This window comes from Formica exsecta, unplaced genomic scaffold (genome assembly GCF_003651465.1).
Source record: "Formica exsecta isolate Colony F162 unplaced genomic scaffold, ASM365146v1 scaffold786, whole genome shotgun sequence".
In the NCBI taxonomy this organism is placed as follows: domain Eukaryota; kingdom Metazoa; phylum Arthropoda; class Insecta; order Hymenoptera; family Formicidae; genus Formica; species Formica exsecta.
The window spans coordinates 47,786-61,704 of NW_021853555.1; the positions used below are offsets into that span (position 1 = coordinate 47,786).

Here is a 13,919-nt window from a genome sequence, read left to right on the forward strand (position 1 = left end):
AGATCTTCATTAAAACAATGACGATGTATTCGCATCATCGTCAATTAGACGCGCGTGTATAATCTAAGAAAAAATTGGGATTAAGAGCGTATCTCTCTGCGCGGGTTGCTGCGAGGAAAATGATTTCCAGGCCTCGAGATTCTGATCGATAGGATCTTACATTTCTTTCTCTTTCTCTCTGCCTTTCCTCTCTGTCCCTTTCTTTCTCTCAAGTTAAGCCTATCAATGTACCTCTTTCTCTCTCTTCCGTCTTCGCGCTCGATTGTCAAGACTCTCGCTCGGGCTCTCATGGCTCCTTTATTGCGTTTCACTTTCGCGATGAGTTTACCCGTTCGATCGGGGCGTGGCAAAAGTGTAACGCAAGAGAGGTCCGAGGCCATCCGGGGCTGCGATCGCGCGCGCGCGCGCGTGTGAAAGAGAAAAACAGAATCCGCCAAGGCTTCATCCGCGAGATCTGCATCGTGCGAGCTTAGTCATCGCGCAAGGTCGTGTTACGAAACGCCAATAATGAGAGTAAAATGAGAAATTTGACGATGAGGCTCGAGCGGAGAAAATTTTTGAGAAAGACAGCATATATATAGTTGGAAAATTTGTTTTCTTGTTAAAAAATATGCCGGTTAAAATTTTTGTGTCAAATATTTAACACATTCATGTGTTAATTTAACATATTGCTGTTATTTTAATTAAACTCAAATGTGAAATTATTAAAACAACTGAAAAATGTGTAAAAATAACACAACGTGTACATATTTTTAATTTTACATAATAGATATGTTCCATATTATTAGTGACAGGATTTATCTATTAAAATATACAGAAAGAAATGTTGATTTTATTTTACAATAGGAGTAATAGTGACTACAGACCGTCAATAACATTTTCCCAAGTTAATGTTATCATTAAAAATATGTTGATTTTATACAAAATTTATTTCAAATTACTACGCGCGCGCGCGAAGTTGAAATATTAACACAATATTAGTGTCACCATTTAACATATTTATATTACGTTAAATTAACACAAAAATTTGTGTGGACCGGGATATGTTGAATTTAAGCCAAATTTTCCAACTATGTAAAGAAATACAAGATGCGAAGCTAATTATTATTTTATTTTTAGAAAAATGTGAAAATATTAAATACGTGAAATTTTTCTATGTAACTGTGTGTTTTTTTTTGTTATAAAAAGATATAATCACTAACATGTTACAAATTATCGCAGCGATTTAAGTTTCTCGACCTCTACCAACAACGAGGCAAGATAATTTGTTTGTGCTCTTATCTCGAAGGCATCTGCGTTGCATATACCCATTATCACTTAGAGCAATAATTTTGATTCACTGTTTAAATTTTTTTCTGCGCGATGATTCAGGTAACTATCCGAGATATCTATTAGATTTTGCTTCGGGGAAGTGCTCCGTGAAAATATTTCGAGTTTACGAGTCATTGTCAGCTCTAACGCAAGGCAGTGATCTATCTTTTCGTGCGGTTTGCATTCTAGATAGTGGAAAACGCCAAACTTTCCACCTTACCATAAACTATTCGTAGCTCATGTCATCCTCATATACCTTTGTTACGAATCAACGATCGAGTTAATCAAAGTCGGACTTGTACCTGCGTACATATAACCATCTCCGCGCGGTTTTAGAAAGCAAGTCAATAATTTGCACTCGATATCGTACCGGAAGCAATGATTTAATCATTTCACGGCGAATACACTTGCGACTTTCAGCCTGCTTGTAAGAGAGATTATACTGTCACAATCGAACGATATCGTCTTTAAATTAATCCAAACCTATTTACGATTGTCACCGAGCTGTGATAATAAAAGAAAATGGAAATAGTGCTCGATATATTAGTATTTTATTTTTAATGCTTATCGTATGTTGATTGTCATTTCCATTGTCACTTATTCTTGTTGTGCGTGGCATTAGAAAGATTGAAATCACCCACATAGAAATTTCCCAAGATTTTCTCAAATGCAGCATAGATTCAATTAGAATGCCCAAATTAGTCCCGAATATATATTCTATTATAATACCAATTAAAAATCTCTCATTTTTATTTCAAACACAGGTTTTCGATCTAGAATTGAAACAGAAACGGAAATTTGTTTCTTTTTTTGGCAGGCTAAATTAAATAAAACTTTTATATATGGAATCAGAAACAAACAAAATCATTTTTATACTAACAATTAAAATTCTCTCAATAGAATAAACAATAAAGATATATTAAATATATAACATGAAATTTTTTTAATTTAAATTTTACAGACTAGATAAAAGTCTATAAATAAAGCTACATTAAAGTTTGCAAAACACGGCTTTTAATCGTAAGAGAACAAAATATAAAGGAAAGTAGGGTAAAACCAGGTAGGCGGGTCAAACCGAGTATCTCAGTTTTTTCGTGATAAGTGCTACTATCTTTGGCTAACTCGTGTTATTAGTTGTAGATTGACGCCATCATTATTTTGAGATGAACCGTGCCCACGTGTACACGATATTTCTTTTTTGGGAGAAGTCCGAAGTTTTCGGGCCAAAAAATATCGATATCGGGGCAACAATCGAGTCATCGTGGATTTTTTCTACACAGAGCGTCTGTTTCGAGAGAAACCCCATTAGCTCGGTTTTGAAGACTCGCCGCAGTCGAGATTTTCAACCGCGTTTCATAGAAAGAACTCCGAGCGGAAAACCGAGCGAGCTAATAATAGTAGTATCGCGCGTCGCGGGATTATTTTAGTGATGAAAATATAATTCCTGCAACTGTAATGCCACTTTACTAGGCTTCAATAGTCGGGATACATATGAAAGAACAATCACAACGCGTAATTTCTATCGGAAATTGTCGTAAGCAGTATTCCGCTTAAATAATTTCAAAATCATCTAAATAAAAATAAGATTATATATATATATATACTTTTTGATAATCTAAATACAGATAAATTAAAGCAATTACTTCATGTGTGAATGATTAATGTGGATACTTTTATTCAAATAACAGAAAATACCGGCAAAATCTTAAACACACAATTGCAAGTTTAATAAAACTCGACGATGTCTAATAGCGCTAGCATCAAAAAGAATATTTTCAAGATATTTTCTACATTTTATAAAATCTAATTTTAATGTATAAAATATAAATTGAAAAAAAAATAACAGATAGAAAGTATTAATTATATAATAAGTTAAAGAGCGCCTTTTATTTGTCAGAAAGAATTCGCAAATATAATGTAAGATATGAGTAAATATTCTTTTTTTTTTTAATTGGAGAATACGTTGGAGATACGTAAACTTAACTGATATAAGTATTGACACGCTTTGGTCATTTTAATCGAAATATATTTGTGCACATACAACCAATTAACAAATAACATAAAACATTTCAATAATTTAAAGAAATGTAATAATTAATCAAACCAATTTTATTTAATATCTTTTACTTGTTTAAAATTTAATTAGTTTAATAAAAATAGAGATTTAAAAAAAGAGGGAAAAAAGAAAAGATGTGGAGAAGAGAAAAAAAAAACGAAAGAAAGAGTGATGTAATAAAATTATTTTCGTTAACTATTATGTTTCTTTAAATCATTGGAATGTTATCTGTCAACTGTTAATTAATAAGTTTCATTTTAAAACAGTTCCTTATTTTTGCTAATATAAATATGTGAAGAATAAATTTTTATATAACAATATAATTACTATAATAAAATAAAAATATAATTTGACGATGTAAAATTTTAAAAATAAAAATAGATAAAATAAATAACAATGTCACTATCTGAAATATATAATTCTATAAATCATTAATAAAATTATGTAATACGTATATAACATCAAATATCTTTTTCAAGTTATGTATAATTTTTATAACAAAACATTAACACGAGATAATATTAACATAAATTTTAGTTATTGGTTTTATATTATTCGCAAAATTTTGAAAATTATTGCTAAGTATTTATTCTCGAATGTAAAATGTTCTTTATCCAATTCTTCACTCAATTTCTTTGTTTTTGAATTGTGTTTTGATTTGTATATTTGCCTGAACTTACTTCTTTGTTAATCGAGTCTTCCATAAGTTCAGTAAACCCAATATTTTTTAAGGAAACATAAATTTCATGTTTGTGTTTGTACTTGTTGCATTATAATTGAAAAAAATGCGATGTTTGTAGAGTGAAAAGTCTAATACTACAGTCGTAACTACAATCATTTAGACCAACTGTTACAAGCGTATCAAATTAGGAATAAGCATGTTTACATTGTCTTTTCCATATTATGTGAAGAAAATATATGAAAGAAAAAATATATTGTCAATAGATTGAACTATGTAAATCAAATCAAAAAGAGGTAAAATTACGGATGCCAACACACGAGAATTAATAAGAAACATCACGCAACGATGACCCTAAGGCGTCGGAATACATCCATCCACCGCTACATAAGCCACGAGTCTTCTAATTTAACACTATAATTTAGCGGAACTTGTTCATACGCCTGTATCAATTCTTTACAATAAGATTCTCGCGTACGCCATGGCGGTTTATATGTATATACAGGGTGTCCCAGAATTAGACTAACAAGGGAACCTCGCAAACCCAAAACCCAAAAAGATTTTGGTGAAACTTGACACACATATGGGGGGTAAATAGACGAATTTAGAAATTTCCAGTTGCGGCCCAAAAACGATTCTAAGGGATGAAATCACTTCTCATATGTAGAACAGCTTCTTGCTTTTCTTGATGTATCTCGAAAATTATTCGAGATATTAGAAAATGTTTTATACAAAAATTTAATGATAAAAACACATTCTATTTAATCACATTAATAAAATTTTGAAAAATAATTTTTTTCCAAGATTTTTGCCCTTGTTAGTCTTTGATTCTTTAGTGCCAGAACGGCTCATTTGCGGACACGGATTTATTGACAAAATTGGCTTATTTTAGTGTCTTTTATAAGCACTTGAAGTTTATCAGTCTAATTATGGGACACCCTGTATATAAAGTCCTGAAGAGAATATAAAATATCTGCATACACGAGACATCTTGCCTACATACTACTCTCCCTACGATAGTTTGGACATGTGAGAATATATTCTCAAACATATGAGATCTTAGCGTACGTGAGATCCCGGGATTTGCACTCGCAAGAGACTCTCGCACATGCAAAGCTGTCGCGCACGCGAGATAGATAATCATTCCCTTACTCTTCTTAACTCTCCTTAACTCTTCTTACGCGCCCTTGACCCTTGCATTACGCTCTCACTATTAGGAGTCGAGTTGTTCAGGTTAATCTTAGGGCTTAATGGATCCCTTCAAGGGAATTTGCACTTACAATGCCAGAAAGGTATATTTTGTTAAAAAGTGCCGATAAATTTGCGCCTGACTTAAAGAGCGGAAGACGATTGCATCGTTTCGCGTTAAGGTACGGTTTTCAACAATCGTCCGCAGGAAACGAGTGGCGAGAGGGGGGGATATATCATCATCATCCGCGGACGGGAATTGCCCGTTCACCAGGCACTCCGCTCGTTTATACTCGCCTCTTCTTCTTGCCGATCATTGCCGGCAGGAAGCACGCGGCTTTTCCACGCTGCAGATTCCGCGTTAGGTTTCAATCGAGAGACACCTTTCTTCGCTTTGCGAACGGGGTTCGATGGGAACCACGGTGAGATTTCGCACCGTTCGTCGGAGTGATATTACCTATTCGCTGTACTTTTTGCTCAGATATCATTTCCGGAGACGTTGCCTAGAAACAGAACTTCGAGAGCGTTCATCAAACAGAGCAGATCTCTGTATACTGTATATTCCGCTAAATAAACACGGGCAAAAAAGAATGCGATCCACGAAAGAATTGCGATTAGATATTACGAGCCTGATATATATATCCTCTCCCGTGACTTTCTTCCAGGAGTAATATGCAATGAGGGAAATCACGTTGTATATACAAATAAGGCGAAAACTAATATCGATAAATCTCACATTTTTATTTTAACTTCCGAGCGACCGGATTAATTCAAAAGACCATGTGATCCCGCGATACGACATACTGATTACGATCTCAAGTATCATGAAGTTTGTTAAGCCTGCGATTTAGATTCCGTGGACAATCTTACGCGCGCGCGCATCATTATTTAACAGTAATTAATTCCCTTCCCTTTCTGGGTGTGCCTTGGCGGGATAATTACATATCGTGAGAAATGTAATTATCGCGACTTCTTGTCTTGATGCGACTTTATTTCGAGAGATAGAGAGAAGCAGCTCTCTTCCGTTTTTCCAGAACAATGACTTTTCACGATCGATCTTCGCGAAAAATTTCAATCAGAAAATATATAAACGTGATCATATCGCTTTTTTATATTTAACAAATTTTAACTATATTAAATAAACGTATAATGTAAGCGTTTATATGGATATTCTATTTTGTGATTTTTTTTTTTATAGAACCGTATCATTCGAAAAAAGTTGCTCATCTGGGTTTCATTTCGTGGCGATACATCTGCGATACATCATCACTTCCCCGATTGGAAACTTAATGATTCGACATGCGCGAAGAGTGCGACGAACTTTTCGTGCTCCTCCATACGATTCTGTTTTCCTACCTCGCGGCCGATCGATCGGCAAGATCCCTGCCCATTTGATTTTAAGATTATTTTATTGTCGACCTTTTCGGCAAAATCATCAATCCGTAGATTCAATCCGTAGCGATCCGTAGATTACATTTCGAATTGCTCGAGTACTGAAATCTACTTTCAAGATTATAAAATCAAACGGTGCTTTACAGCTTGAACTTTTCCTAGTATTAATTTCTGTTATCAATGTTAAACCGTATTGGCATTCTACAATATACTTATAAAAAAACCTGTTTTCCCAAGTTATTTTTGTCGCTATTGTAAAACCTTTTATACCTATTATATATCTGTTAACTTGAAAAAGCCATTACATCATTTATTGTATTCACTGTTGGAAAATTTAGCTTAAATTTAACATATATCGCATGTCTCAAACGATCCACACAAATGTTTGTGTTAATTTAACATAATATGGATATATTAATTGGTAACATCAATACTATGTTAATATTTCAACACAAAATGAATGCAAACTTCATAGTAATTTGAAATAAATTTTGTGTAAAAACAACATATTTTTAATGATAAAATTAACGTAAAAAAATGTTATTGACGGTAGTCACTATCACTCCTATTGTAAAATAAAATCAACATTCTTCTCTGTAAATTTTAACAGATAAATCCTGTCACTTATAACACGGAACATTATCTATTATGTAAAATTAAAAATATGTGCACATTGTATTATTTTCATATTTTTTTCAGTTGTTTTAATAATTTAACATTTTAGTTCAATTGACCCAACAGCAACATATTAAATTAACACATGAATGTGTTAAATATCTAACACAAAAATGTTTACCGGCATATTTTTTAACAAGAAAATACCAATTTTCCAACAATCTATAGATCTGCACGCATTAACTTATTCACGAATGATATAATCGTCATGTTACGAAGCACTCGAAAACGAACTTGCAAAGCTACAGAATCTCGTCGCGCGAGAGGAATGCATCGTGAAAGGTGGAAAAGTGTAAGGACGATCGAAAGGATTGCAAGCGGCCTTAATTACAACGCCGGCGCTTTTTTCCCGCGCTATCCTTTCTTCTTTGCAAATTAGTCATGCATTATGCCGTCGTAATTTAACGGGCGTGGTTTAACGTGGATTAAGAACAATGTTGTTTTTTTCCCTTCGGGATTCTCTTACCATTTGCGAATAATACTGACCGTAAGCTGATGTAATTTACATTTTTATCCGATATCAATGCAAGAAAGATAATATCATGGCGATTTGTATAAAATAGTAATTAGTTCGTGATTCTCAATAAATAAATAGAGAAAGAGAGAGAGAGAGAAAGAAATTGCGAAATTGCGACCTGCAAGTGTAAACAAATTCTATCTTAGACATGTCATTCCGTTGGAGCGATTCTACAATTGGGCAGCAGAAAATAAAATGCTCCCTACAATTAATATTGAGCTTGAGAAGTGTAGAGAAAAAAATATGAATATATAAAGTAAAAATTCGAGCGAGATGCCAATTTATAATAATTTCTAATATCAAGTGTAATTTTTTGCTTGAAAAACATATATTAAATTGTATGTAGCATACAAGCATTCATATCGTTAGAATGCATATAACGAATTTAAGATGTAAACGTAATAGACGTAATTTGTAAAATCAAAGCAAAATTTTATAAATCTATAAATCTATAAAAATATATTTATACTTTTCCTTCTAATTGAAAGTCTATTAGCTATTTTCTTTATCTTTTTCATCTTTACAAACTGCTCTGCTAGAGATTACCATCGACTTCATCTATCTCTCTATGACTTTCTGGCTCGCTCAAGCACGCGTTTAGGTCTAAAATTACTTATAGTACAATATTATTTAGCATAATTTTAATTATTCATTTAACTAACTTTATTATTAAGATTCTTTATATTGATCCGGTTGGACTGCATTCTTTAGGATCGAGGACTATATGTCCTACAAGTTAGGCACATGTTTCTTTAAGGCACCATATTCTAATTCTTCTCTTAGCAGACTTTGAATTTACGTTTAAATCGTTTAGTTGTGATATTCGGCGAAGAAAGTGCATATTTATATATTTTAAAATTTGTCATTATCAAAATTTGCTATAAAAAACTGATTCGGCTAATGACATTCACCATTTTGAACAAAAGATTCATCGCCGATTTTTCAAATAGGATTTACCTTCATTCTTGTTTGTCTTCAAATTCCATCTTCATATTTTTCGGTTCGTAAGAATGTTTATGAAAATTTATTTCGTGTACTGTAGTTTTGGATTAATCTAGAGTCACCGCGAGGGCGTAGCAGTTCTTAGTAGAATCGAATCTCGCGTGATTGAAAGTGAAATGCAACCTCTCCAAGACTTTCGCTCTTATTCCGACGGCTCGAATTCACTCTTGTTCTGAGCTGCAACCGCGAATCAATGAGAGACATTTTTTAAGTGAACTAGTCGCATTTGATAATCGGATTATCAAGACTCAGGTGTTATTGCCGGGCGAAAGTGGCGGCGAGTTCGCGTCCCTTTGTTCCTCCTGGACGCTCTCTGGCCTGCTGGTCGTGCTACTGGACCTCGAGCTGAGATTGTCCCTGTCGCTAAAGTACGATGAGTCTCCTCGCTTTTCCTCCAGTTGGAGTTGCTGCTTGTCGTTCTTAAAGTCGTCAGTAGCGTGGCCCAACAGACCGGGGAAGTACGGTATGGCCTGTCGTTGTGAGGTGATCTTCCCCATGAAACTGCGGATCTCCTCGAAATAGGAATCGTCGGTCCTGGGAAGCTGACCGTGGTACCTCGATCTGACCTCATCCAGTATCGTAGGGCCATCCGCGTCGTGCTTCTTCAAATGCCGGTCCAGATTAGTCTGCTGACCGAAGCATCTCTCGCAGAGCGGACACTTGAAGGGTTTCTCCTTGTTGTGGATGTTCCTGACATGACGTTGGAGGTTACTCGAAATGCTGAAACTCCTCTCGCAGTACTTGCACTTGTACGGCTGTTCGCCAGTGTGCGTTCTCAGGTGTCTCGTTAAATTCGCCGATCTTGGAAAGACTTTGCCGCAGAATTTGCACGAGTATCTGTCCTTGGGCTTGAGACCGGCTTGCATGCTGATCGAGTAGGGTGACAGACTGGAGCTCTGTTGTTGTTGCTGCTGCTGCTGTTGTTGGTGCTGTTGCTGTTGTTGCTGCTGCGTGGTATTACTTTGCTGTTGATGCTGTTGCTGATGTTGACCGCCTGCCGGACTGACGGCTCTTGCCGTCAATTGCGAGGAGGAAGGGGAAGAGGTGGTGGACGACGAGAATCTGTTGGGCGGCAGAGGTACCATCGTAGGTAGCGCTCTGACCTGGATCTTTGGCAGATCGGGCACCGACGAGCTATGATGATGCGATCTGTACATTGCTTCCAGGACCAACGGGTGTACCGCATGATGCTGAGGGAAGAGCACCGTGTGATAGGGCAGACTACCGCCCGGACTGTTCTGGTTTAACACCTCGATCTCGTTCTGATTCTCGTCCCTGAGGCGTTCCTTCTTGTGATCGACGCGGAGATCGAGCGGCTCGCAGTCGAGATCATTCTGGTGATGCGACTGGGGTGGTCTGGCCGCGGGACTCATATGCGGCTGTTGCTGATTTGTCGGGCTCAACAGGCCACGACCGTGACCATGACTTAGGTCGTACGGCAGCTCCTCGACATCCGGCACGCGGACGCTCAGGGGATAAATGCTGGCTTGCTTTGGGCTTATGTGGCCCGGCATCTTCCTTGGACTCGAGTCCTTCTCCCGCATGGCTGGAGGATACTTCGGGTCGTGCAGCAACGTCGGGGGCAGGGTGATGCTACCGAGGTATCCGCTCATCACACTGTCTCTGTCACTCGGTCTTGCTCCTACTCTTCGCTTGAGATAATCTGAAATATCGAACGTTTGTAATTAGCGTTAATAAAATTTCAGGAAAATTATATTTTTAATCTGAAATTAGTTTACAAGTAACGCATCATATCTTTCTGATATTAATATACAGGGTGTCCTAGACCATCCGTACATCCCTTTCCTTTCAAAAACTAAGCATTTTAGAGAAAAACGTTTTGAACAAAAATTGTATGGTTTTGAGGGAAACATAAGATGGTGTCATTGGTTTGACCTTGGATGGCATCGTTAAGGTCAAGTAAAGAATATGCAATAAAAAAAAGGGAATTCTATTTAAGAAATTAAAGGTGTTCTTGACTTGACCTTAACGATGCCATGCAAGGTCAAACCAATGACACCATCTTATGTTTCCCTCAAAACCATACAATTTTTGTTCAAAACGTTTTTCTCTAAAATGCTTAGTTTTTGAAAGAAAAGGGGTGTACGGGTGGTCTAGGACACCCTGTATATACAGAATGTGTCGTGTACATTGGTGATACAACCGGGAAAATAATGATTTTACATAAAAAAATAATTCGCAAATGTATAATAAAATTTGTTCATATAAGGTTTTTTTTACAAAGAGAGAAACTGATATTGAAATATAAAATATGAATAACATATTTAAGTCTTTTTAAATTTAAATGACTTTTGATGTTTTTTGTTATGAGCTTCTTGACAACATCTATTAATACATAAATATCAAAATACAAGAAGAGGAGGAGTTGCATCAAAATTTAAAATAATTTAAGTTACATCGAAAAATGTTGTGTATAAAATATCTGGATTCTATTTTTCCAATGAATAAAATGTATCTTTTTATACATATGTGTATAATTACTATCGAGATAAATCCGACAATGTATAATAAGAGATTGTTTGACATTCAAAAAATGCTTAATATGTTATGAATTTTTTTATCTTAATTCTATTGAAAACAAAGTCTCGCATAAAAATAAAAATTTTACAGTTTTACTTATGTTTTCATGTAGAATTATTATCCCCAATTATACGGGATATTCTGTATACATGTCAGTGAAGTATTAAAATGTACATATTTAGTAACGATTTCAATAATACAATTACATTCCTCTTATTATTCGTGAATTTAGTACTAATCACACATATATTGCAATTATATTACTAATCATATACTTTCGATATCTAAACTTGTATGACTTTGTCATATCAGAGGGAAAGTTAGGATTCTCTAATCTACTAAATGGTGGATCTTTGATACGACTACTTATTGTATGTGTATGTGGATATGACAAAATATATAAACTATAAAATTTATATACTTATATTATTTATATATTATTTATATGTCTGATTTAAAAACATAATAACATTATACGCTAAAATAAAATAAGTTTAACCAATTCAAACGTAACACTCCTTAGTTTAGCGATGATAAAATTCAGGGTTGACAAGACAAGAAAAAGAAATGAAAAATATATTGAGCAACGCAGACATAGACGGTGTTAAACAAATTTTAAGGTCACGCCCGATTACGACATCTGAAACGTCAGTCAAAAGTTATTGAATATACCAATCTGTGGCATCGTCAGATAGACACAAGCGATTATTAGAGATACGTATCGCGCGTAACATCGACCGGTTGACAAGCGAGCCTCGCCGCTTGTGCTTCATAAATCAAAAACCTATCGTGCGTGCTCTCTTGGCTTTCTTTCTTACCGTTCGGCAATAGATCATATTATAGCGAACCGAGAGAGAAGAATAGAGGAGCATTATAGGGCCGCTAGAAAACGACGCGATATGAAAACATTAGTGAAAGGATCTCTCTTTCTCTCTTTTTTTTCCTTTCTCTATCGACATCGACATCATCGTTACTCGATCGCGGCGCGAAAGAAGCGGTGAGAGATAGTGAAAAAGAGAGGGGAACATAACGGGACTCGATAAATCAAGGCATCAATCGCGTTTGTGATAAATGTGTCTTCGGCCCGAGGCTATACGGCAAGGATTTTAGAAGCCGAAGAAATCGATCTCCCGGGCAAATCAAACTGCTCGCATTTTTACCACTTGACGTCAGACACATCGGGGTTTGAAAAAAAAAAAATATAGATGGAACACCTGCCAGATACGCAAGATGTGTCTATCAGATCTTTGCGATCGCACGTATTATGGATCATTGAATCGTTCTCGCTTGCTCTCTCTCTCTCTCTCTCTCTTTCTTGCATTCTATCTCTCCCTTTCTAAATGCTTCTCCATTTCGTTCAGGCACGTGCTTCGAACTCTGTAGCGCCCGCTAATTGACAGAATTTTATTAATGAATCACTATCATACGCGCAATTAATTTTATCCGTCCGAGATTTTCTCGTCAGCGAACAAAGTTCTCCGCAAGTTCTTCCGCGATATGTAACGAAATAACGATATCCGTATAACAATCCAATCAATATATCTGTAACAAAGGGACATTGGATAATTGTCCGATTTATTTTGGTGTATACATTCTACTTCTGTCACATGGTTAACACGCTTTAGAGAGGAAATAAAATCTGGAATAGAACAAAAAAAGAAATATTTAAAAAGACGAAGAAAAAAATACACAACGTTCAAATGTGTGATGATGAATTATTGATTTTTATATTATCTATATTTATATATGTATCAATGAAATGTAGATAAAATATAGACATATAACAGAAATAATGTATAAAACTAAACATTTAATTTTTTTTTTCGTTGATTTTACGAAGACAATAAGTATCTGTATTTTCAGTTCTGCTTGTTTCTTTCATATATTTAATTGCTGCAAAATACAAATACAATAGAAATAATTTGTAAGATTTAAAACATCTGATTACATATAGATTTTAAAAATATAATAAGTATTTTTAACTCTTGTTTCTTCTGTTATTCGCCCCCCTAGAAGTATTAACATGTTCCAGCTCGAAATATTTAATTTACGGAAAAATAAAAAAAAAAATAGAGAATTTTTTAAGTGTTTCGAAGATCGCTATTATAATTCGGCTGACAATGACGCAGCTGCGTTGAGATCACCGCACTTCTTGCGAGCGTTGATGTCTCCATCTGCGCATGGCGGGAAGGCGAGTATATTTTATTTTCAATCGCCACGTGCCATCGAGCTAAATGTAGAAACGCGAGAAGCTTTTATTGCAAATCGCGGACATATCTCGCTGTGATTACGTATTGTTCAATTTTGTGAGACAGAGAGAGAGAGAGAGAGAGAGAGAGAGAGAGAGAGTATGTGTGTACTTTAATAGAAATATAAAACATAATATAAAGTCACGATTTATCATAGATGTGGAATTTAATGCAACAAAAAATACGATGTAATATATTAATTTATCAATAAATATTAATATAAATATTAAAATCATCATAATGGTTAGAGAAAAGAGAAGAGAGAGAGAAAGAATTACATGTTATATATAAATTATTTTCTAAATATTC

At 35.1% G+C, this 13,919-nt stretch overlaps 1 protein-coding gene across 1 annotated transcript in view; it reads right to left on the reverse strand.

Moving 5' to 3' along the window:
* Positions 1 to 8,373: 8,373 nt before the first annotated feature.
* Positions 8,374 to 13,919, reverse strand: part of LOC115244014 (MDS1 and EVI1 complex locus protein EVI1-A-like) — a 35,947-nt gene continuing 30,401 nt past the window's right edge. The window contains exon 2 of the mRNA XM_029821350.1: positions 8,374 to 10,483. Coding sequence (XP_029677210.1) covers positions 9,069 to 10,433 — 1,365 coding nt within the window. The 5' untranslated portion in view covers positions 10,434 to 10,483 and the 3' untranslated portion in view covers positions 8,374 to 9,068. The remainder of the gene's footprint in view (positions 10,484 to 13,919) is intronic.